This window comes from Desmodus rotundus, chromosome 9 (assembly GCF_022682495.2).
Source record: "Desmodus rotundus isolate HL8 chromosome 9, HLdesRot8A.1, whole genome shotgun sequence".
Classification (NCBI taxonomy): domain Eukaryota; kingdom Metazoa; phylum Chordata; class Mammalia; order Chiroptera; family Phyllostomidae; genus Desmodus; species Desmodus rotundus.
Genome location: NC_071395.1, coordinates 80574815 through 80602181, shown reverse-complemented (window position 1 = coordinate 80602181; position 27367 = coordinate 80574815). Strand labels below are relative to the sequence as shown.

At 36.3% G+C, this 27367-nt stretch overlaps 1 protein-coding gene across 6 annotated transcripts in view; it reads right to left on the bottom strand.

Annotated features, from left to right (window-relative positions):
* Positions 1-27367, bottom strand: part of NF1 (neurofibromin 1) — a 220448-nt gene that overhangs the window by 129655 nt on the left and 63426 nt on the right. For 5 of the 6 annotated variants that reach the window (XR_008425115.2, XM_053910986.2, XM_053910985.2 and 2 more), the window contains exons 9-17: positions 26400-26573; positions 25809-25931; positions 25481-25555; positions 19231-19362; positions 12475-12609; positions 8904-9017; positions 3954-4033; positions 2332-2455; positions 560-721 (exon numbers count right to left, since the gene is read on the bottom strand). Coding sequence is in view for 5 of the 6 variants with exons in the window: in XM_053910986.2 (XP_053766961.1) it covers positions 560-721; positions 2332-2455; positions 3954-4033; positions 8904-9017; positions 12475-12609; positions 19231-19362; positions 25481-25555; positions 25809-25931; positions 26400-26573 (1119 nt within the window). In the remaining variant the exon portion in view is untranslated. The remainder of the gene's footprint in view (positions 1-559; positions 722-2331; positions 2456-3953; positions 4034-8903; positions 9018-12474; positions 12610-19230; positions 19363-25480; positions 25556-25808; positions 25932-26399; positions 26574-27367) is intronic. The other variant, XM_053910983.2, reaches the window with a different exon arrangement.

The window sequence follows — 27367 nt, the reverse complement described above, 5'->3', positions numbered from 1 at the left end:
TTGGAAATTAGTGATTAAAAAGCTTTAGTCTGAAAACAAATAAAGCTCTTCTCTAATGATTTTATTTTTTTGCTTATACTATGATTTATTTTTAAAAGGAATCACACACACAAACAAAAATCACAGAAACATTTACCTATAACAGGAAGCAAAATGTTTTTTTCTCCCAGTAAATTTGTACTTTTTAAAGTTGGTGCAACTTTTAAATTTCTGGGGTTTAAATGGTCTTTCTTATGGAGTAGACATTTATAATAATTATAGCTGGCAGTTATATCTTGTAAGTGTCAAATACTTATTATACAGCTTACATATGAACCCATTTAATCCTTACAACAATTCTGGGGTGGAAATTATTATCATCCCTATTTTAAAACTGAGGAATCGAGTCACAGAGCTGTCAGGAGCTTGCCTCGGGTTCCACAAAGAGCTGTGCTAGAGCCAGAATCTAGGCAGTTCTCTACCAGGCTGTATTACCTACTTGAAATTTACGAAAGTTCTTTCAGAAAAATGCACAGAGCACAGACCATGATACAGGAAAACTACAAAAGCAGCTGCTTACCATGGACATGTTTCCTTTCCCCTTCCGGAGAGAGGCGCCAGGAGTACAAGTACGGAGTAGCTCTTCATGGTCCATGGACAGCTGACTGGTAGTTCCACTTGAAGGAATGTCACATCCTACCCCATAAAAGAATAGAAAGTGACAGGAGCTTCTATCTGCCTGCTAGAGAGAAGAAATAAGTAAGCCTTTCTGAAGCACTGAGAACCGAGAGAAATAAATACTTATGAACTGAGTTGTCTGCTTGTTTGAGACTGCCCTGGAAAACCTCTCCTCCCAAGTCCTATCCCTCACTTTGAGGAACACTCGCTAGAAACCCACAAGTAATATCTGCTCAATATCTTTGAATGACTCTCAGTTTTCCACCCTTCAAATCATTAGAAACAACAGACCCTAGAAATGTAAATGAACATTTCTCAATCTAACATGGACACAAGTAAAACATTAACATGCACTTCTCAGTCAGTTAAAAATGACTTATAAAGATTCTCTCCCCTAAGATTTTACCCTCTGCCACGCCAGGGTACTTGGAAGTTGACTCTGAGACTAAGTTCCTCTGGAGCATAATTTACACGGGAATTTATGCCAAGTATGTCACAAGAATGACTTTACTGACCAGAGCAGTGCAAATTCATTACTGGATTACTAATGCTAGTGGTTTGGAGAACTACACCATGGCCAAGGGCATGCAACCCTGAAGTCTAATGTTCTTCCTTATCTCAGCAATACAGTGGTACCTCCGTACTCGTCGTCGATCAGTTCGGAAACTTGTGACGAGTGCCTACACCGACAAGTACCGAATGGTGAAGCATTTTCTCTTGCAGGGTGTCATTGTGACTCACACAAGTTCTAGCAAGTGCGACGAGGCCCGAGCAAGTGTCAAGTGCTGAAACCTTTTTTTCTCATCAAAATGTGACGAGTACAGAGTTTGATGAGTTCTGAAGCTGACAAGTACCAAGGTATGACTGTAATGCCAAGTTCCACTATATTAATACACTAAGATAAGCCAGATATGAATAAACCCAATTCACCATTAGCCTAGTTCTGAACAAAGAAAATCTAGCAAATGGTATGGTAAACTTAAAGGCACATGAGTTTGTTACATTTAAGATTTCTCATAGCTAGGATTCTACAAATGGATAAAACTTAATTGAATCAAGCATTCCTAAAACTACTCCATAACAGAATTTGTAATTGACTAATTACAGAAAATAATCGACTTATATATATTAAAAGAAATCGAAGGCTCTTCTCTATCCCCCCAAACCTTGTCACTATGCTTCAGAAGTTCAAAATCAAACTTTTCACTTGACCCTAAGGAAGAAGATTCCTGGTATTTTCAAGAGGTGAAAACTTAATGGCACAGATATAAATAACCCTAGATTTAGGGCCCTCAACCTGTTCCCCTCAGCTTCTTGGTAGATAACGTTCTCTGATCTAGTACAGCCGTAAGATCTGAATGTTAGGTATGAACTTGAGAGTAGAGGGAGAATATGCCTCTCAATCTACTTTGGTTATAGCAGCCCCCACTCCTCCTTAGGCCTGCCCCATAGACACCTGCTTAATTTAGTTAAATTAATCAGGATTATGACTCTGAGACCAAAGCCTCAGAATAATTTTTTAAATGTTGATTTGTTAGTCTCTGTTCTCTACATCTATATTTCCCTTAAAGATTTTGTAGGAGGGAGCAGCTAAAGTAAACTAAACACTTTCTTAATTTCTTCCCATTACAATCCCACATATTCTTCCCTTTTTAAAGATGGTATTTTGCTTACCTTATTTTTAAGAAGAAACTTATTCCTGCAGATCAGAATTTCCCGCAACCATTTGAGAATTTCTGTGCTACTAAGCATTTGATGGCTCGTTAATTTCTTGCAGATATAAAAAAGCATTTGTGAGCTGCAATAACATAACATTGTTACCAGCATTGTCAATAAATAATCTAACACATATATGATTGGTACATAAGAATGACATCTCATAATGGACACAAGTTTAGACAAACTTGTTTTCTGTTCTAGGATTTTAGAGAAAAGGTTATCAAAACATGATAAAGGGAAAAAGTATACAGACTGTGTTAAAAAAAAATCAAGTACTTCTAAAGTCACTATTCCCCAAACTCCCAATAATTTCATCTAGGCATCGAATCCTTGTGGGGGACTCAAGAACAAACAACGGACCACGTGCACAGAAACAAACTGTAGGTAAACCCAGTGCTCTAGAGCGGGGGTCTTCAAACAACTGCATACCGGCCAAACCCAGCCCATTGTTTGCTTCTGCAGATAAAGTTTTAGGGGAACATGGCCACATTCACTCAAATGTAGTCTGTGGTATAATGAACAGTTATGACAGAGACTGACTGGCCCACAAACCTAACTATTTACTCCTGGCCTTTCAGAGAATAAGTTTGCTGATCCCTGCTCTGAAGCTGTCCAACACAGTATCCACTAGCCAGCCACCACACATGGCTACTGAGCACTTGAAATGTAGCTTGTGCCAACTGAGATGTGCTGTAAGTGTGAAACATACTCCAAATTTTAAAGACTTCATGAAAAAAAGAATGTAAAACATCTCATTAGTAACTTTTACATTAAAGTAATATTTCAATATTATTTAACGTTGAAATAATATTCTAGAGTTATATACTGGGTTAAAATACATTAAAATTAATTTTACCTGCTTTTTACTTTTAAGTGTGGCAACTAGAAAATTTCGAAGTACGTATGTGGTTTACATTACATTACTGTTGAGGAGCGCTGCTCTCGGGGCGGGGGGGAGGATTTAACTCAGCTGCGAGTGACTTAGTGCACTCACTTCCGTGATAAGATTATGACAAAACCTGAGGCTAAATTTTCCACAATGTATTGACTTTGTGCTCATTAAAAGGTAACAATTTATAAAACCTAGGAAATTATAAAATTCTGTATGTTTTTGCCTTGTAAGCAGATGTCTTTATGAATTCATTCATCAAAAACACTGGTATTTTTAAAAACTATGAAAGACCATAGTTTTAAAAATGTGAAACTATCAACATTACAAAATTTTAAAACTCTAATCTTATAATTGCACAAAGTCTACTTAAAACACAGTGGTAACTATGAAGAAATGGGAAATAAAGAGAATAGACCAAATACAGTACTTGTGGTTGGATAATAAAATTTAACACAGTCTTTAGAAGTTTATTTTCTTCATTGCTGTGACATTGATCCCATGCTTCAAACAAGAAACAATCTAATTAATAATTTCAAATCAAATAAAAAACAAAATCATAAAACCTCTGGAGGTAGAAGTGAATCAAGTTATACCACAAACCAAGTTCTATAGTGTTAATATTTAAAGACAAAAATAAATATAAAATAAAATTTTAAATTAGATTAAAAAATAAAAGTGCATATACCTAATTTCCCAAAACGTTTCTACAGGAGCATCGGGGTTCCACAAGTCAATGCTATCTAACTGATGAAGAACCAGCAGAGCCTGAATTTTAAAGACAGAGAAGAATTACACGAAAAATTTTAGGTCAGCTTAACATTGGACTATTTATTTTACAAATGCTAACAAATGGAGCTATTTAATTGTAGCCTCAACATACAGAATAAGGTAAAAGAAAAATTCTAAGAATCCAAACCCTGGGGGGAAGACATACATATACATTTCACTTCACTCACATCGTTCTTACTCAGAATGGCACACGTGCACGGGGCTAAGATGACAATGAATTTAGAACACCACTACATACATGTAAGAACTGCTTTAAGATACAAACAGGTAATTTCAATAAGTATCAAATTAAACTTTTGGGGGAACATAAAATTAATACCCAAGTAAGGACAGCTTGCCAAAATTAATACACACAATAATATTTTACTCTGAGGCCAAAAGATAAAGTAAAAATTACCTTGCCACAAATTCTTTTGGAACAGAAAAGGTAAATTATTTTTCAAAAAAGGAGAGCAACGTAGACCTTGCGTTTCATAGATTATTCACCCTAAAAATACTTTGACAGAACTGAAACTGGAATTTGGCTCACAGGACATTAACAGGAATTCAGTAATTTAAAATATACAACAAACATACAAAAACACTATATGGAATAAATTAAAGCCATCAAATATATAAAGAGTAAAACTGGATTCTTCCTTCAAACCAGCCCTACCCTACTCCAACCCCACAGCACTCCCCAGAAGCTCACTGTTGAGCTCTGCACACTCCCCTCAGTCCTCAGTCAGCTCACCTGGCAACCCTTTTCTGTGCTACAAAGCCGTTTATTAAAATTCCAGTGCAACACTGTTTGGAACAAATAATGAGAACTGATTTCTTAAAATCAAGTGTATAAACTGCAAATAACCTGCCTCAAATTAGGAAAAGATATTTAAATGTCTAACCTTGTACCACTTTATAACTTCTAAGGTCATAAATTATTAAAGACAAGACCTCTGTTATTTCAAACAGTTTTATTGTAATTACTTTTAGATATTTAAGGAAAACTGCTATTCACTGTGAGACTTCAAAAATTATAGTTTATAACTCTCATATCAAGGGAAAGACAGCACAAATTAACATTCAATTTTTAGTATCATTAACTGATACTTTAAGAGGCAAATTCTGTTTATACTGTTTGACAAAATATTTTTTAAAATATTGAAAGAGAATGTGTTCACCTTTTCCCTGAGTTAATGTAATTGTTTCTTTTTATGTTCCCTTCCATTTTTTTACTTTCCTACATATATTTTAACACAACTATAAACACAGTATACTTATCTGACATTTCATAAGTACTTTTTCATATTGCTGGGTGATTGCATGTTTTAATGAATGTCTATCAGTTCACCAAGTTGAAATATCATTCTCGTCATTATCTATTAACCCATTCTCTTATTAGTGAATATAAAAAATTCTCCTAACAGCCTCCTATTGTCAATAAGAGCAGTAGTAAGCATGCATGTGTGCAGTTTTTTCCTTTTGAATTGGATTAAAAAAATACAGGAATGGAATTTTTTGCACACACACAAAAGGGCATTTGTACAGTTCCTGCCAAATACTGTCAGATATCCTTCCAAAAAGAATGTAAGGAATATACTAATTTATAGGACCAATAGCATGGTAAACAAATAAGCAATGAATACTGAAACATTTTTGGTAAAATGAAGTGTACAAACAATATACTACAATAAAGTAGCTAATCTTAAGTATATATCACAATGAATTTTCACAAATGTATAACTCACGTAACCAGTACCTAGATCAACATTATCAACACCCAGAAGCCTTTTCACATTCCCTTCTGGTCATGGGCCCTTGACAAAGGTAGCCACTTACTGATTTCTATCACCATAGATTAGTTTTGCCTATTTCCTATTTACATAAAGAATCTCACAGCACATTCTTCTGCATTTGGCTGTTTTCTCTCAATGTTATGTCTGTGAGAGTCGTCCATGCTTTGCACTTAGGAGTAGTTTGTTCATTCTTTTGTTGTTGTTTTAATTGGTAGAATGAATATGACAAAAACTATTAATCTAGTCTACTATTGACACTCTGATGTTTCCACTTCTTTTGGCTATTACTAAGTATGCTATTAATATTTATGTGTCTTTTGGTAAAAATGTAAAAATAAATAATATATTTTCTGTTGGTTACGTACCTGCTGGCTGAAATTGTTAGGTCCCATGGTTAGCTTTTGTCGATATTGCAAAGCAGTTTTTAATGGTGTCTGTACTCTCCTGCTCTCTTTACTTCCACATATCTCTGTTTTCTTACTGCTCAGCCTCCCTGTATCTCTCTCCCTGTCCCCCTGCATCTCTGATCCTTTCATCCCTGTCTCCTTGTGTCCTTACGACTCTTGGTCTCTGTGCATCACTCTTCTTCCATGTGTCTCTTCCCCCAACAACTTCATCTACTGATCTGCAGAGTACGTAAGTCCAGAGTATGAAGGAAAACAGAGTAGAGTCATCTGATATTTTATAAAGCTTTTGGTATTGATTTCTAGCTTAATTTTACCGTAGTCACAAAAATAATCCTGAATGACTTCAATCCTTTAGAATTTGTTGAGACTTCATGCGTAAGATACACTGACTGTTCCATGTGTACTTAAAAAGAAAGTGCATTATTGAGTGTATTGCTCTATTTATGTCAAATAGGTCATATTTGATAGCTGTGTTGTTCAAATCTTCTATCCCTACTAATTTTCTTTGCCCGTTTATTCTATCAGGATTTTGAAAAAAGTATGCTCAAGTATCCCATGATGACCTGATGTGTCTCTCTCGCATATATTTTGATATTTTGAAGCTCTGTTATTAGGTTCACACAGTTTTATTTCTTGGATGGATTGGACCCCTCTGTAATAATGAGATGTCCATCTCTACTTCTAGTAACTCTGCTAGCCTTAAACTCTACTATTCAATATATCTTACTCCAGTTTTCTAGAGTTAGTGTGTGTGACATATTTTCTCCACCCTTATGCTGTCTACCCTCCAGTGTCCCTATATTTAAGCTGTCTCTTATAATGACCGCATAGTAAGATTCTGGCACTCTTAGGTATTTACCCAAGAGAAATGAAAGCATATGTCTACACATAGATTTGTATATACGTGTTCCCAGAACTTTTAGTTGTAACAGCCAAAAACTAGAAAACACAAATGTCCATCAAAATATATAACCAACTGTGGTACAGCCACAATGAAACACCACACAGCAATAAAAAGGAGTGACTTTTTAAAAAGGAATGAACTAATGATACACGCAGCATAGATGAATGCCATGAAGGTCACGCTGAGTTAAAGACAGAAAAAAGTATATACTTTATAATTCCATTTAAGTAAAATTCAAACTAATCTACAGCCACAGAAAGCACATCCGTGGTTACAGGGGGAGCAGGGAAGCAGGCAGGGAGTGAGGGAGGGAGGGAGGGACACAAAGGGGCACAAGACAACTTTCACTAGTGGTCAACAGATTCACCTAAGTGAGCATTAGCAAGTCAGAACCCATAGAATCGTCAACAGAATGCTCTTCAATAATAAAAGAGAGGGAACTAACACGTGCAACAACATGAATGAATCTCAAAAACTTGCTGAATGAAAGGAGCCACGCAAAAAGGACTATCTCGCCTAAGATCCCATTCGTGTGAACTTCTGGAACAGGCAAAACTAATCTACAGTGACAGAAGCCAGACCACTGGTCTCTGGGACAGGGCGTGCGGGCAATGACTGCAAAAGCAAGGGGAGCGCTCTGGGGTGATGACAAACATTTTAAATCTTATGATTTTATTGTATGTAAATCACACCACAATAAAACTGATTTAAATTAAAACCATAATTATCAAGTCATCAATATAAAAGTAATTTTTTTGAAAACTCAACTGTATTCACAGCCACTAGGATGGCTATAATCAAAAAGACAAATAATGGCAAGTATTGGCAAGGAGATCCTGGAATCCACACGCGTGGCTGGAGGGAACATGAAAGGATGCGGTCGCTTTGGAAGTGTTGGCAGTTACTAAAAAACGTTAAAGAGAGTTACCATGTGACCCAGCAAGCCATTCAACTCCTAACTATATACTTAAGAGATGCCTCCACACAACAACTTTCACACAAATTTTCAGAGAAGCATTATTTACAATAGGCAGAAAGTAGAAAAAATCCCAATGTGCATCCACTGAAGAATAGGTGGAAAAAAATGGGATACATCCATACAATGAAATCTTTAGCAGTATAGAAAACTGAAATAGTGATTCATGCTAAAACATGGATGAACCTTGAAAACATGTTAAATGAAAAAAGCCAGACACAAGGCCACGTACTGTATCATTCCACTTATCCGAAATATCTAGAATGAGGAAATCTACAATGACAGAAGATGGACTAGGGGTTGCCAGTGACTGCGGTGACGGGGGAAATAGGGATTATACAGTAGGGATGGTTGCACAACACTGAATATAGTAAAAACCACTGAATTGCACACTTTCAAATAATAAATTTTATGGTACGTGAATTGTATCTGAATTTAAAATTCTATATATATTGTAAAATTCAAAAAGTCAACTATAATTAGAAAATTTTTTTCAGTTTTTTGTTGTTCAAGTACAATTAGAATATTTTGAGTTTTTTATTAAGCATAAGAATGTGCTATGTTTTGCTATGTGTGATTTAAGCAAGTAAACCCCTTCTTTCTCCATAGAGTTCATAAAACAATGTATAGACAAAAACACACCGTTTCTCAAAATGACACATCTCTCTGACAGACGTCCTGAAATTACATCTATCACTCATAGAAACCACATACCAAACAAACTTCAAGAATGTACACAGGTGTAGCCTGTCCTTCGAGAGCCCGGGAATCGTTCCTCCCTTACCTCCATTGCTTCCTGAGCGATCTCCGGCATGTGTGACTGAGGGACCAGTTGGACAAGCCCTGTTATTAATTCTGCCGTACTGCCTTGGGTTTCAGGCCCCTGTTTTCTTGGATTCTGCAAGGAAAAAAGCAATTTTCAATGAAAAAAATCATTTGACAGGAGCTGAAAAGAGCAGGAATGCAGCGTGACTGCTAATGGGTAGTAGGTTTCTTCTGGGGATGATGAATGCCAGGATTAGACCGTGGTAGTGGCTGCACAACTTTGTAAATACTCAAAACCAATGAGCTGTACACTTCTAAATGGTGACTTTTATGTATGTGGATTATATCTCAATAAAAATAATTGTGAATTTTTAAATAAATCAAAACTGCTTTTGTTAAGGATTCTCTCAGTCTACATCTATACTTGCTCATTGATGTAAATAACGTCCAGGAAAAAAAAAACCTAATTAAAAGAGAACAAAAACTAGGTATTAGCTTTTCATAAGAAATCATATCAATAATATAATTTTTTTAGCAACATTGCAGTGACTAAATAATGTGCCTCTGGTTTGGAACGTCCTGGTTTTGACCCTATAAATGATTGCGGCCAAGGGCAAGGAACACTGGATGAGCACGGCGCAAATCCGTGCGGCCCCTCGTCCAGCGCAGAGCACCTACCCAAACCCAGACAGGGTTAGCATCCAGACCTCCAAACACCCACTCCACCCACACCTGAGTCTTTTTTACTGTGGAAAAACCCTGTATACTAAGAAAAGCAAACTGGAGGTGTATATAAATGTGAATGCCTACCGACTTTAAAGAGACTAAAAGCTTCCTGAAACTTGGAAGTATCTATTTACATTTCAAGTTATATGGTTCATTTAACTGAGGCCAGTGCAATTGGTGCCCATACTTTTATTTTTGCTAACTACAGATTCTTTCCCATCATAATGATTAAGGTAAGCCCTAGTATATCTGTAACTCAAAACTGTTAGCCTATTTTCTAACATTATATTCATGCATTAATAACCCAGTAACATTTATAGTCAGTCATTGATACCCGGATACCAAAGACACGACAAGTATAAAAGATGTTTCCCACCCTCCTGAAGCATGTAGTCCGAGTTAAACGTCAATAAAATAATCAGCAGTAAGTGTTAGACTGCAAATGAAGTAAGAACTCTGAAGATACACACAGCTAGGAGTACCTGTAGCAGGGAAACATGGCACAGTCGGGGAGACTTCCTTAGGCCAGTGATAACAGCTCAGAATTAGCAGGAATTACTACGTGAAGGGGACAGAAAAGCACAGAGTAGGCCGAGGGGACAGCAAGTGTAAGGGCAGGTGTGAAGGAACGAGGTTAAGTAAGACGGAGGGGAAAACAGGCCGTCCTGACAGAGAGTAACGATGAGGGGAAACAGAATGCTAGCAGTGGCAGCTGGGAGTCAGGTTTTGTATGACCTTGTAGGTCTGGTTGGAGCTTGACCTTTCCCCAAGAGCAATCTCAAGTAAGAGGTTTTAAGCGAGGCAGGGGGCACTATAAGATTTGCTTTTTAAATAGATCACCATAACTTCAGTGCAGAAAAATGATGAAAGTGAGGTAGCAGATGATAAAAGCTAAGCAATTAGGATTGAAAAAATGAGAGTAATAAGAATTAGAATAGAGATGGTAGAGATGGAAGAAAACAGAACTGCATTACTTTAAAAATACCATGATTAAAATCATTTAATAGCTATTCCTACACTTCTCCCATTTACTAAGATTTAGAATTTTTATATGTAAAATATGAAATAATCAATCAATGAATCACTATTTTAAAAGTTATTTGACCACTAGATGGCAGCAGAGAAAATAATTTCAATTTTAAATGGCCCTTTTGTGTTTGCTAAATTTCAAACTGGGAAAACAGCAAGTTTTGTTTAAGTTCTTGTTCTTCCAACAATAAAATACTTAACACATAAGTCACCAGTGACTTTAGTGCCTTCTTTGATTCTGAATTATAGCAATGCAAACAAAGTGGTGCTATTATATATGACATGCATGATGGAATAACTGTGCCAACATGACAGGAATAAGAGAAAGGGTATTTCATTGGTTTCATAGAGTCTCACTGATAGTTTTTATGAAACTTTTTCATGCCAAAGTTCTAACAGTTTATTCTATTAGATTCCCAACTTTGGATGGGCTTTTCAAAGAGTTCAAAATATCAGAGGCCTTCTTTTGGGGTCACTAATCCTTGCAGGGGTGTCCAACCTTTTGGCGTCTCTGGGCCACACTGGGAGAAGAGTTGTCTTGGGCCACACATTAAATACACAGACACTAATGAAAACTGATGAGAAAAAAAAAAAAAAAAAAAAGGCTTCAGTAAATGTACGATTTTGTGTTGGGCCGCATTTATAGCCATCCCGGGCCACATGTGGCCTTCGGGTTGGGACACCGTTGCAGGAATTCTATCTCCCTCTCTTCTCTTGTTTCTCTCCAGAAAAAATACTCACGTGTCTACTTGTTTTTTAATTCAGGGGGTTCACAGAACTCTTGAAACTATGGCTATCAAGTTATAAACTCCTATAGTACAGTAATTTGAAAAATATGCCATCAAAATTGAATGTACCTTAGCACTTTTAAGGCATATTGCTGAACAAAGCAATAACAGATCTTTCTGGATGCGGCTCTCCAGAGACTGGAGTAACTCCACAGAAGTTCAACATGTATCCTATGAACTTCACAATGTATTACTGCTACATCTGGGGCATTGATAACATTACTGTTAATGTTAACTATTTTATTAATATCAATAGCTAACATTTATTTATGCTTATTATGCACTTATTTTACATTATTTCTAAAAACATGTTCAATATCAATCTTCTTAGAATCTCTCTAAGGTAGAAACTATTGTACCATTTCACATGAGAAAATTAAAGCAGAGAGTTTAAGTCACCCAAATCACATAACTAGTCTGTCCCCAGGGCCCATGTCTTCAATCACTTCACATAGCTATCACTCACTTACATCTGTTAGTTCTTAATTATTCTGTGTACCAGACTGCCGCTCTCTGGATCCTAATACCACCTGAGGCTGTAAGAGCAGACTTACTGACAATAACTGAGTGCTAACCACACCCATTTTCTTCTCTTTCTCCCAATACAGAACTGGTAGGCAAAACCAATGAACATAGAAGGTTTATGACAGCAAGAAAGAAGGAAAGAAAAGCTAAATGGTTTGGCTACAGCAATTGGAGATTTTAAAAAACCAACCATATAGATGTAGAAAGCACTCTGATTTATGGCTTGCTTCATTACCCTTCACCCCCATTTCAGGATAATGCCTGAATAATTTATAATCTAGTAACAGGGTAAGCACAAAAGAGTTCACCAAAGTATGAACAATAGAGAAAAAAGAAAAGTAAAACAATCTGATCTAATTATATTAGTATCCTCTATAAATTAGTTTTCTTAGTAATGTCTTCAAGCATGATCAGAAAGAATCAGTAAGTGATCTTTAGGTAATAATTGTATTCAAGGTCTTAGCATTTCAGTTAAACCAAACTAAGTATAATAATTTCAAGGCAGCTCATAAAAATACTTACACAAAGCAAGAGCTTTGGATCTGCATGAATTAGTTTCACCATGGACAAGAGAAGATACTTGTAGCTTCTCGTCTCCAGGTCTGTAGGTTTTTCTTTAAATTTAAGGCTTGTTACTTTTTCTTTAAATGTAAGACTCTAAAAACAAAAACATGACATCATCTTGTAAGAATCAGGCATTGTTCAAGATAACAGCTATCCAACTTTTAAAAATAAATTATAAAAAAAGCTTCGAAAAAATAAACATTTTATAACACAAAATCTGTGGGTATTAGTAGAAGCATCCAATAGTAAGTATAAGGTTAATGTTATTCACCTTAAAAAATCAAATGAAAATTATTTTTGCAACATTTTAATTATATAATCTAATAAAATTTAAGTGAAAAATATAATAAAATACTTAAAATATTATTAAAACATTTAAGAGAAAAATAAATTACAATATATTAAAATACTGACTCCTACATAAACAATTGCCAAAATGTAAAAACACTGACATTATTAAAACAGTCTACAGCTCTCAAAATACATTAAGCAATGCATTTAACATTCATCCTTCATAGGTAGACACAAATACTTCATGGAATCTGTGACATTATCAACTCTAAGTGCATCATCACTGCCCGGACAAAGAATGAATGACCACTGTTAACTGTCAGACCAATAAGATGCATTGTCAATTTCAGAGATGTTAAAAACTAAAAGTGCTTCCTAGAATTGATGAGATATGCTGTACAGGCAACCTCTGTATTTAATAGTTTAATTGTAAGTTTGCTTTTTCCTTCCATGGCATTCCATCTCCCTCAAGTTACAGAACAAGAACAATGGTAAAACAGAGAAAGAACTCTTTGAGAAAGATTAATTCATGGAAAATATGTTTACATTGCAGAGATACTATGTTGGATACTGTGCTGGCACTATAATTATAGATGTTATTCAACCAAAAATCCAGCAATTACATTCCAGATCCAATACCACCTTTCTCTCTATTCTTAGCGAATATATCCCCTTTTCCTTTAAAAGGCAAAAAATATGTTTTGACATGTATGCCTTTATGTGAGCACATATACAAACAGATGGAATATGCAGCAGCTATGCACCTGTAATAAAAATGTCCATATAAATAGGCTCTCTTCCAAAGGTAAAAAGTGGAGAGGCGTATCTATAACACAGAGCCACTGTTCTCAGTGTTTAAGTGTGAGTAATACATTTGTTATTATGCCCAAGAACACTGAAGGTTTTTGGTCTTCAGAGGGGAGGAAAAGTACACATTAATGGTCCAGAAGGTCTCTATACAAAAGAAACAGCAAACTTACAAATACTGTTTGTTTTCTGTATTTATAATCTGACCACAAATGTCTTACCAAATGTATTTAATAAATTGTTTCTACTGTTTGTTCCCGTTAAACTTTTTTTTTTCTTTTTAAGTTGAGGTAACACCTTCAATCAAGATGAAAGTTTCACTGAACACGTTTATTTACTGAGAAGTAAGTAACTCAGTATAACTGCCCTTCCCTGATGCAGCCACTGCACAGGAAGGCGGATCAGAGAACAATGAACAGATGTAAGCAGACTATAAGGGGGTTAAGGGGTCTAAATGTTAATGGGAAAATATATAATAAAGATTATATATTAAAAAAAGAATTATCTCTTAATTAGTAATCCTTTCCAAAAAGTAAATAATAATTTAATTATCTCATCTCTTAATCTCAGGTATCAGCCTATAAATTTTGCTCCAGCATGACTCCCTAATATGAGATATGACTTGAAAAATACAAATAAATTTTTCAATTCAAACACCTTTTAATTACTGACCATTAGTGAGTTATATGCAAGAAACAACTTGCTAATAAAGAAGAAATGTATTTCTTAACTAGAAATATATTTAAAAAAATAACCCATTCATTGTTTTTTTTAAGTTGTTTTGTTTTTAGATTTTACTTATTTATTTTTTGGAGAAAGGGGAAGGGAGGGAGAAATGGGGAGAGAAATATTGATGTGCAAGAGATAACATCGATCAGCTGCTTCTCACATGCCCCCAAATGGGGACCTGGCCTGCAACCCAGGCCATGTGCCCTGACTGGGAATCGAACTGGTGACCTTTGGGTTCACAGGCCGGCACTCAATCCACTGAGCAGCACCAGTCAGAGCCATTCATTAACTTTTTAATTGATCTTCCATATTGGAGATATTGTACTAGTAGGTATCCAAATTGGTATATGTGCTATGACCAAAGAAGAGACTCAGTCATGGCCAGGGAAAAAGCATAAATCAGAGTATTTAGACATGTGTTAAGTAGCCAAACTAGGCCTGGACAGTGTGGCACAGTTGGTTGGAGTGCCAACCCATAAGCTGAAAGGTCACAGTTTCTATTCCCGGTCAGGGCACATGCCTAGGCTGTGTGTTCAGTCCTGAGTCGGGGCACATATGAAAGGCAACTGATCGATGTTTCTCTCTCTCTCTCCCCCCCCGCCTTCCTCTTTCTCTGGAATCAGTAGACTATATCCTTGGGTGAGGATTAAAAAAAAATTCCAAATCATTTGTTAACTTAAACATCTAAGTTACAGGCACGTGAGAAGTGTTGCTCTGACTGGTGTGGCTCAGTGGATCGAGCACCAGACTGTGAACCAAAAGCCTGCTTGTTCAGATGCTGGTCAGGGCAACTAACAGATGTTTCTCTTTCTCTCTTCCTTCTTTCCCCGCTCTCTTAAAATTCATAAATAAAATCTTATTTTTTTAAAAAAAGCATTTGCTAAGCCAGTATCATAAGAAGCAAAATATGCAGAAATTATACATATTTGTGAAAATTCATATATCAACTATCAACAGGCTATCAATTTTAAAACAGTAATTGATGAGTGCTAAGATAAATATTTCCAATTTTTTAAATACTACAAAAGTACAAAATGGAGAAGGTATGGCTCAATATTCATATGAAAATGGCTAAAGAGTTCAAATGATTGAAAGTTCAATCTAAGACAATAATGCAATTTTAGACTGTTTAGTAGAAATATGGTATGAGATACAGCAGGTTAACAGATTTAATCAATTATTACACTACATCTGGAACAATAAAATCAGATCTTAATATGCCACTTTAATTGGAAAAAAAAAGTATTAGGTTGAATTATTTCCACAACAGAAGAAAACCATATGGAGAAAGGTTCTGAAAGCAGGTCCAGTAAGAAATTCATTCACTCATTCAACAAATATGTACTAAATGCCTACTATGGATCAGATACTGTCTACCTTATACTTATAATGTTTACCTTATACTTGGATTGAAATTTCAATTTCTTAAAAAATTAAGTACTTGGCATTACAAAAAGTCAACTAAAAATTATTTTGCATTTTATTTAATAAAACATCAGGGGACTTCTGGTCAAGATGGAGATGCAGGCAGACACGCTTCACCTCCTGATGCCACCACAGAAAGAATTACAGCTAGGTCTCAAAACAGGTAACACCCAGAACTGTCAGAAAACTGAGCTGTATGGAAGTCTGACAACCAAGGATTTAAAGAAGCCACACTCATCCAGATGGGTAGGAGGGGCAGAGTTGCAGAGGCAGGTGGAGAGGCGCAAAGACAAAATGGCCATAGAGAGCTGGTGGTGGCGGAATGTGGGACGGTGCCACGTTCGCATACGGTGGATAAAAACCGGGAGGGATATCTTGGGAGCCAGCAATCCCAGCCCCAGGCCAGACCACACAGCCCAGGGTTCCAGCACCAGGAAGATAAATCCCCATAACTTCTGGCTGTAACAACCAATGGGGGTTGCAGCAGCATAAGAAACTGCCAAAGGTTCAGAAGACTCCATTTTAAGGGCAAGCACGGACTTAGAAGGTAATCAAACCCATCCACTCTGGGATTCACACTAGGTCAATAGCTGGAAGGGTGCCAGTTACATATGGGAAGTAGGTGAAGGAAACAAGGCAAGTTCCAGGCAAACCTCCAGAAGCCAGGCAGCGTGGCATTGTTCCCTCTCCGAATCCTCCTCCAAACAGAGCCACAAAGCAGTGAAGCAGGTAGCCCCACTCTAGTGATTACCTAAGGCTCCTCCCCACACAATATACAGGTGCCTCTTCTACAACAGGCCATGCTGCTAAGACAGGGAATCAAAGCAGCTCTACCTAATACACAAACAAACATGGGGAGGCTGCCAAATTGAGGAGACAAAGAAATATGGCCCAAATAAAAGAACAGAACAAAACTCCAGAAAAAGAACTAAACGAAACAGAGATAATCAACCTATCAGATGCAGAGTTCAAAACACTGGTGGATCAGGATGCTCAAGGAAATCACTGAGTATGGTAATAACATAAAGGAAGAAATGAAGTTTACACTAAGTAAAATATAGAAAAATCTACGGGGAACCATCAGCAGAGGGGAAGAAGCCAGGATTTAGATCAACAATTTGAAACGTAAAGCAGAAATAAACATTCAACCAGAACAGCAAGAAGAAAAAGAATTCAAAAAACAAGGATAGTATAAGGACCCTCTGGGACATCTCCAAACATACCAACATCTGAATCATAAGGATGCCAGAAAGAGAAGAAGAAGAACAAGAAATTGAAAACTTACTTGAAAAAACAGAAAAGAAAACTTCCCTAATTTGGCAAAGGAAATAGACATACAAGTCCAGGAAGCACAGAGAGTACCAAACAAGTTGGGCACAAAGAGGACCACACCAAGACACATCATAATTAAAATGTCAGAGGCTAAAGATAAAGAGAGAATCTTAAAAGCGGCAAGAGAAAAGCAGAGAGTTACCTACAAAGGAGTTCCCATAAGACTACATGCTGATTTCTCAAAAGAAACCTCGCAGGCAAGAAGAGACTGGCAAGAAGTAATTCAAAGTGATGAAAAGCAAGGACCTACATCCAAGATTACTCTATCCAGCAAAGCTATCATTTAGAATGGAAGGGCAGATAAAGTGCTTCCCAGACAAGGTAAAGCTAAAGGAGTTCCTCATCACCAAGCCCTTATTATATGAAATGTTAAAGGGACTTATTTAAGAAAAAGGAAGATCAAAACTATGAACACTAAAATGATAACACACTCACAATTATCAATTGAATCTAAAAAAACAAACCAAGCAAACAACCAGAACAGGAATAGAATCACAGATATGCAGATCATTTGGAGGGTTATCATCTGGGAGAGAGAAGGGGGAGAATAAGGGAAAAGGTGCAGGGATTAAGAAGTATAATTGGTAGGTACAAATAAATGAAAAAGCCAAAGAATTTATATGCACAACCCATGGACATGAACTAAGTGGGGGGACTGCTGGAGGGAAGAGGGTACTTAATGGAAGGGAGCAAAGAAGGAAAAACTGGGACAACTACAATAGTATAATCAGTAAAATATATCTTAAAAAATAAATAAAACATCATTCTCTTGCTCTTTTGGCTATAAATTTTTAGGCTAAATAATCCCAAAACATATGGCATAGCCAACTTCTCTATCTGAACACCTACCAGGGGTGTCCAACCTGCAGGCCACATGTGGTCCAGTATGGATACGAATGTAGCCCAACACAAAATTGTAAATTTACTTAAAACCTATGTTTTTGCTCATCACTTTTTGTTAGTGTTTGTGTATGTAATGTGTGGGTCAAGACAACTCTTCTTCCAGTGTGGCCCGGAGACGCCAAAAGGTTGGACACCCCCGAAGGTAAATAATCCTCCACCACAACTACTGACGACTGGGTTAAGAGTGAACTACCACCACATAAAACCAAAATATTTATTGAGGAAGGGGACTTGGAAAAAGAAAAGCATGCCAGGCAGGAAGCTGTTTAAATTATCTTCTAAGTGTGAAGTGGCTAATTTACCAGATAAAACCAATAGGTAAAAACATGCTAGATTTTCATTTGAAATGACGTGACGTGACTAGATGGTAACTAAGCACAGAAAAGTCAAAGAAAGCAAGGACTTTTCTGAGATAGTTACAATGGGTCATACTTACAGCCACAGAAGCCCACTGCCATGCAAAACAGTGACTGGTTGGCATCTGATCATGTGAGCGACAGCAGCCAATAAGAATAGAAAATAAGAAGCAGAAGACAAAGCACCACCAATCAATGTCAAGAGTTGCCAAGTACAATACTCTTGCTACACATAAATAGCAATATATGACTTCTACAATCCTACAATGAATTGTCTGTTCAAATGGGTCCCCCGTGAGTTTTAAAATTCCATAAAGAGTACTAATTTGTTACAATACCTAATCTGAAAGTCTGCTTTTATTAAGTTTAAACACAGTCAAACTTCAATATCAAAGTGCCTATCATTTTTAAGAGCTCAGAGCATGTTTGCTGAATTATTTTATTTAAAATAAAAATTTTAAATTTTATGTGTGTAACAGTGAGCATCCAAAGGCACACTGCATTAGTAGGAACATTCACTCTAAACCAGAAGTCAGCTTCCCCTACCCATCCTCAAAAGATGAGGAGCTAATCAAAATATTTTTATTTATAAAGGAGAAAAACTATTTTAAAAAGTGACATTAAGATTTTAATGGCATTTCATGAGAAAATGTCTCTAAGAAAAATAAGTTCAATTCACTGAAATAGTGTTGAAAACCAACATCATAAACTAGTATTGCAACGATAGTGAGGGATACAGTGTATCACAGTGCTTACAGAAAAGGAAGGACACATTTGATTTTCTAAAATAATCAAAACAGCAGGAACAGGATAAAGACACTGAAAAAACAAGAGGAAGAAGGTGGGATTAAAAATGCATGACCAATCTTACCGGGGCCATTCGTATCGCTGGGTGTGCTCCGCAGCCCTGCACCGCTTTATGAAGTGTTTCACCGAACATATTTCGAAGTTCAACTGAGTGACAATACACGGCATCAATCTTGGGCCACCAATCCAGTGCAGACTGGACAAGAGCAGAGACCATAAGAAAGGAAAAGTACAAACTTGCATAAGTTATATGCTCTGGTCACCAATGTAGTTTGTTTTATCCTTTTGTGAGAAACTTTCTAAGACCATGCAAACACACACCATGATTGCCAATGTCTGCAAATAATATCTTTAATTCAAACCATACATCCATTTTAAAATGTAATAATAAATAAGAGACAAATAGTCTGATTCATGAGCATGATCATATGGAGTGTCTCTTCTCACTGATACGTTAGTAAATTTGAAAAGCAGAGTCTTTAGAGAGCTAATTCAAAAGCCAATTGTCACTTATTAGTTTAATATTTTACATATTTCAGAAACATACACACATATATTACACATTTACCAGGTAAGAATGTGATTATCAAAGCTTTAAGAGATTAGTGGTTCAACATAATGTTGAAGGAACATGTGGCAAACAATCACTTATATGCCTACAAACAACAATGATAATTACAACATCAAATTAGTAAATGAGATAAAAGTATTAGTCAACCTGTAATCTTAAACTGTTAATGCAATAATGGTACAATACATGAAAAGACTAATGAGCACCACGAAGACAGTTTGATCATAGCTAAATATTTTTAAAAGATAATGATTTTATGAAAATATTTTTATATTTTGGTTTAACCAGTTTAGTTTTGATTCTAGTTTTTAATGCCTATTTTATTTGAATGTGTATCTTTTTTAAAAAAGATTTTATTTATTTTTTAGAGAGAGGGGAAGGGAGGCTGAAAGGGGGGGAGAGAAACACTGGTCGGTTGGTTGCCTCTTGCACAATCCTAACGGGGGACCTGGCCCACAGCCCAGGCATGTGCCCTGACACGGAATCGAACAGGCAATCTTTCAGTCTGTGTGATGATGCCCAACCCATTGTGCCATACCAGTCAGTGCTGCAAGTGTCTCTCTATAACTTTTATGTTAAAATTACTTAGTTACTATATTGTGAAAAACAACAATTATAAAAATCAACGATAAAGTTTAGAGTAATACAAAAATGGATGAATTTTTACTATATGTGGAGAATATGCAAGGAATGGGATGACTTAAAATATAGACTTCAGCCCTGGTCGGTGCGGCTCAGTAGATTGAGTGCTGGCCTGCGAACCACAGAGTTGCTGGTTCGATTCCCCATTGGGGCACATGCCTGGGTTGCAGGCCAGGTCCCTGGTAGGGGGCGTGCGAGAGGCAACCACACATTGATGTTCCTCTCTCTCTTTCTCTCTCCCTCCCCCTCTCTCTAAAATTAAATAAATAAAATCTTTAAAAATATAAAGAGAGACTTCAAATTTATAATATTTCTGCTATAGAAAACACCTGAAAGAATGACTGAATTAGTAGGTAAGAGCGATTTAATAGCTTTACATCCTACTCACAGGTTCCTTCTTATTCAAAGCTAAGCTAGTTAAATTCTCAACATTTAATTTCTCTATCCATAATTCTCAGAATACTTTCAGTAGTACAAAGTTATATTACTTTAATTCAAAACTTTGAATTAAAAACCTATTTACTAGATAATAAATTATACAACCAATTTACAATACATAATTTGAATACTAAACTACAGTGAGGAAGGGACACTAAAGCTGTGAGGGAAGAAATAATTTTGGGGGGATAATATGATTGTTACTGCTTTTCCCTCAACTCTTAGTTTATTAAGCTAACTCCTAAACAAATGATCAAGTTTTAGTTTGGTTATATCTTTAAACCTGGGTCAATTTGGTCATCTGGCTTGCCCAAACAATCAACAAAGCATGATTTCCATACGTTTACTAAGAATCCAACTTGTATTAATCAGCTTAAAATAAGCTGAATAATCACAAAAATGCATTGAGATAAGGGTCCTCCTTACTCTACTAACCCCATATTATGAAGGTGGGGGCAAAAAAAGGAATTTATTTATAAAAATTGTGTATTGATTCTTACATGTTTAAACTTCAGTCACCTTCTAAGTACTGTACTCTCCATTTGATGCAGTACCCCTATGGAGACATGTCTTCCCACTGCTCAAAACAGTTTCTGAACTTGTCAATTTTGATGCCTTTTAGTGCTTCTGCCATTTTTGTTTCACTTCTTCCACATCAGCAAAACATTTCCCTTTGAGGACTTTTTTCATCGGAGGAAACAAAAATAGGTCTCTTGGGGAAAGATGGGGTGAATAGGGAGGGTGGAGCAGGGGGGTCATGCCATTTTTGGTCAAAAACTGCTGAACACTCAACACTGTTGGGGCAGGTATGCTCGTAAATCACCCATCATGAAATGGGTACAAAAAACTTCAATGAAGCTGAATGCAGCCTCTCACAACACCACCAGCTGGTACAGATACAGATGGGTTCCTAAAATACTGACCTAACAGGGGGAGCCTGTACTACAAGGGATCCACCACCCAGAAAATAATTCTGGTCTTTTGGCGGCCCCCCAAAAACCAATTAGAGAGCTATGCATCCCATATAACATCCTATTAAAATTATTGTCTTTTTTAAAAATTTAGTTTATCGGGGTGATACTGGTTAACAAAACCATAGAAGTTTCAAGTATACAACTCAACAAAACATCATCTGCACACTGCATCATGTGCCCATTGCCCAAAGTCAAGTCTCATTCCATCCCCATTTTCCCCACTTCGCCCTCTTCTACCTCCCCTCATCCCTCTTTCCCTCTGGCTATCACCACACTGTTGTCTGTGTCCATGTGCTTTATGCATGTAAATCCCTTCACCTCTTGTCCCCCATCTCCTCAAACCCCATCCCTCTGACAGCCATCAGTCTATTCTCTGTATCTATGCTTCTGTTTCTGTTTTAAGTTATTTTATTAGATCCCACATGTAAGTGAGATCATACGGTATTTGTCTTTCTCCAACTAGCTTATTTCACTTAGCATAATATTCTCCAGATCCATCCATGCTGTTGCAAAAGCTATCTTTCCTTGTTTATGACCAACTAGTATTCCACTGTATAAACTACCACCGCTTTATTATCTACTCAACTACTGATGGGCGTTTGGGCTGTTTCCAGATCATACTACCACGCATACCCTATAAAACAACTTGATTTTAACTTAGGATCTGGTGATTTTCATAATGGCTAATTTTCCTAATTTATAAATTCATTCATTTTAAAGTAAAAGTTAAAGATACACTTTCAAATAAAATAGGCACTAAAACCTAGACACCATGTAGTTAGTTAAAATTTTTGTGTTTTGAGCAGTTACTAATGTGTCCTTTCTGAAACAAGTCAAAGTAGACATTCTTTTTTTTCCTTGAAAACACTAAGTTTATTGCCAAACAAATGGCAATACTTTCACAATATGATCAGACTATGCGGCAATTCTTCAAGAGATCATTTAAATAAATTTTCAAATGCCTTGGAAATAATTTCTTTAACCAAAACCTCTCACTAGGAAGAGACCATCTCATTCTCAATGTGTGAACTATCCATAGTAAACCACAATAAACTGCCACAAAGAAAAAAACGGAATACCAAGTACTACACCAGCTACACCATGTTCTGCTGATGACTAAGATAAGTTTGTTCATATATGTGCATATTATTTCTTTAATTTCCCAACTATAACAACATATCTAATTTAGCCTAACAGAATCCTATAAAGAGTAAAAACTTAACTTAGATCTTGCAAGTACAATGTATCTCTTACAACATGCCATAGTAACAAAGGTGACACAGTAAAATATTTTAGAGCTAAATACTACTTATGAACTGAGTATGGGTATGTTTCACAAAAGCAAAAACCAAACTGCAAATACCATTACTACTTCTAAATAAAAGTCTCAAAAACACAGCAGTAAAACTTTTGAGAACATGGTAATTTTTAAAAAATCTATGACCTGGCTGAAGAACCATGGAAGAAGAAACTTATGAGGTGTATTGAACCAAGAATCCTTCACAATGAAATCTTATACTACGAATGAATTTAAGATTACAAGTCCAAATGTCCAAGAAAATTTCACGTGATTTCAAGACAAAATATTTTCATAATACCTGTCTTCAGTGAGATTCTATAATAATTCCATAAATTTACCTGTTACTTTATAAACAGTCCTATCAGTCAGAAAATACTTTAGACCACTATCTATTCGTCTCAAAACAAAGGGGGGGACCCCAACAAAAATACTGTATCAAAGCCTATAATTATAAAGTATCATTATCAAAAGCATAGCTTTAAAAGATACTTTACAGACTCAAATTTACACTCCTTTTCAAGCTATTCATCGAAAAGTTCCTGATGCTTACTATTTTAAAACTTAATCAATATAGGTATTTTTATAAAAATAGAATTCATGTTGATGTGACTTTTGATACAGACACACTCCACCTTCACACATGCAGTACTCGCTCGAGTACGGGCGGATGCACACCACTTCACCACGTACACGGAGGCATGCATGAAGTACCACTCCAGGCATGCTTCACACCCACAAAGGAGCAGCTCAGCCACTTACAGCAGTGCCAAGTCCATGCTTGAAAGTGCTCTATATATTCAATTGTAGACAAAAATATTTTACAATTAAAGTAACTAGCCACAAAGTATCAAAATAGTATATACTTGGGTTTATTAAATACAAGTTTTAAGCACTTATGTGGAGCCATCCACTCTAATAAATGGAATCTTTTAGTATTATAAACCAAAGGAAAAAAGTAGTAATCTTTATTTCTGAATTACACATAAACTTGGGGGGAATATCATTTTTTTTTTAAATGGACTTGAAAGTAAACCTTGAAGATACAATGTACTGTCTCATTACACTGGTAAAAGTACAAATTTTAAAACTTTTTGATAAGAACATACCTTATCTGCAATCAGATTCATTAAACTTTCCCTTTTGGAACAAACTGTGTTTCCTGTTACGTCTACCTAAAATTTAACTCACAGATACTCCACTGAGGGAGGCACCACTCCCCCAGGCAATTTTAGTTGTTCAGGATGTTTGCGGGTAGGGAGAGGGAAGGGGCGCAGATGGCATTTCAATAAAATATGGCCCGAGGACGCTAAACATCCTGCAGCACACGGCGGTCCTGCACAACAAAGAATTATCCTGCCCCAAATGCTACTATCACCCCACTGGAAAAATTAAAGTCTCTAAGTAGCTTTATCAATAGTTATTCCCCCTGCAGAAATGGGTAAAAGAAAATGTGGGCAGACTTTTCTTTAATTCAACATATCCAAGGCAAATGAAGACGGGGAAGTTTTTTTTAACTCACCGGAGACACACTCTTAAAATGGATTTGATGATAAAGAGGACAACTATACCTAAGTCATCAATGATTAAAGTCCTTTCTAAGGGAGGAAAATGGGGAAAAGTTAACCGATTTATGTAAGTGTGAATATCTATAAATGGATAAAAATGGAGCTATGGTAAATAACACCTGAGAACCTTCAAAATATGATTGTTCATAATCAGAAGAACAGAATTTTTAAATCAATGGTCCAAATCTGGTAAGGTTTTGCTATCTTTCTATTGAATGTACTCTTATCAGAGCTGAAGGTTTCATAAGTACCTTTTAATGAGTTTGCTTATTTTGTCTGATATGGTTTTGTAACATGTGAACATCTCTATTTAAGTGTGTTGGTATTTTATTTGTTTAAGGAAGACTAAAAAGTACAATCAAGTAGGTCTCACTATTATTTAAATGTACCATAGTGAGCTACAACGTAACTACCACTTTTAACTTAAATGGTAAAGGTGACAAACCAGAACATATCAAATGCTGGGAAAAAGCTAAGAGTATTAAAATAATATGTGATAAGCTTTGGGGTGAAATGTTAAGTTATATTTTCAGTGTCACTGATCTCAAGGACTTTGGATCCAAATAAAATGTTTTTAAAGGTTTAATCTTTCCAAAGGATCCTATTAATTCCACCTTCCTCATTAACAGCCCTCAGGTCAAGATTGAATATGAAAACTACAACTGTATGTAAGTTGCTAGATATAAATAACCACCTATGAGAAATCTTTCCATATCATACATCTAAATTCAGAACGTTTTGTACATGAAGGACATCTTTCTTAAAAAGAAATTTTTTAAAAAAGAAAAAAAAATTAAGTAATTAGCAATACCTTTTGGACTTACATTGGTGATGATTCGATGGAGTGAATTTACCAGCACGTAGTGAAATGTAGACGGGGAATTCTGAGCCAGGCAAATCTACAGATGAAAGAAGAAAATAGGAGATTATTTCTGCGAGAAAACTATTCAGTAACACAAGTGAGGACAAAAGGAAAACAAAAAGAACATTTTTAAAAGTAGAATACATTTTTAAGGTCTTGAAATTAACACTGATATATAATATTGAGCAATACTAATGTAGGTGTAACCTAGTCATCTTTCTGGTCTTTTCACATTTCTAACGGATCAACAGCATCAGTAAATATAACCGGATAAAAACCAATGTTCTCACCTTGAAGTGTTGGTTGTTGTGAGGGCTTATACGAAAGCAGGAAACGAGGCAGTCAATCATTAGATCCACATCTGCAGGCTGACTGCCTCTCGAGAATGGTTTACTTGGATTAAAAAGCAGGTTCTATGAAAATCCCAAAGGAAAAAAGCCTTTAAGCAGTCACGCAGTATTTCCTTTACTAGCATTTAATATCAACACGCCGTCCACACAGACGGCAGCGACATTCAGTTGCCAGAAGCAGCACAAAGCGCTAACATTGTGGTCCATCAGTTCGATAAACTTCTTACTAGTCCATGTATATAATTCCTTCCAGATCCTAATTTACACACTGTTTTAAAACCAAGACTGAATATTTATGTCACTTTAAGAAAACTGGTTAATAATGTGTTTTCTTCATATTTTACGCCACTTTACTTAGCCTGAGGAACATAGTAACAATAAGAGCAGGTTCTACGAACTCATTATCAAGGACTCAGAACTTCAGTATTAGCAATGATCTTCAACAATGATTTAGTTTAATACTTACACTTGAAGTTTACTTCTCATTTAATTTTTTAAAAGTTCACAGTAAAGAAATAATAAGGATGTTACCTTAAGATCAACCACCATGGACTGAACTAGTAGGAAAATGACGGAGTTATCTTCCCAATTGATGTAGGTACTTGCTTTACACAGTTTGACACAGGCAATTGCAGCACTTTCGGTCAGCTGCCTGCTTCCTCCATGGCCAGCAAGTGCTTTTCGTAGACTGTCCAGAAACAACTTCTACAGAATTCAAATATAGCAAAAAGATAATATATGAAGGTTCTCAGATTTCCGATTTATCTAATAAAGTAGCAAATGATCAGCCTCTAAAAACTGTGTTCTAAAACTACTCATGGACGGGGACAAGTGTGGTGACTGTGGGGGTAGGGGGGTGGCGGTGAAGATGGTATGGAGGGATAAATAGTAATGGAAAAAATACACGAAAAACACAAGAAAAAAATAAATAATTCATAACTGATATCTGTGGGTTTAAATTTCTCAATTAAAGTAGTTGTCTTTTAAATATTTATCAAGTCCAGAGATGCAAATTGAAACCACAATGAGATACCACTTCACACCAGTCAGATTTGTTTATGGCCATCATAAACAAATCAACAAACAAATGTTGGAGAGGATGCGGAGAAAAGGGAACCCCAGTGCACTGTTGGTGGGAATGCAGACTGGTACAGCCACTGTGGAAAACAGTATGGAATTTCCTCAGAAAACTAAAATTGGAACTGCCCTTTGGCCCAGCAATTCCACTGCTGGGATTATACCCTAAGAACCCTGAAACACCAATCCAAAAGAACCTGTGCACCCCAATGTTCACAGCAGCACAATTTACAATAGCCAAGTACTGGAAGCAACCTAAATGCCCATCAGTAAATGAGTGGATCAGAAAACTATGGTACATTTACACAATGGAATTCTACGCAGCAGAGAGAAAGAAGGAGCTTATACCCTTTGCAACAGCACAGATGGAACTGGAGAGCATTATGCTAGGTGAAATAAGCTAGGCAGTGAGGGACAAATAC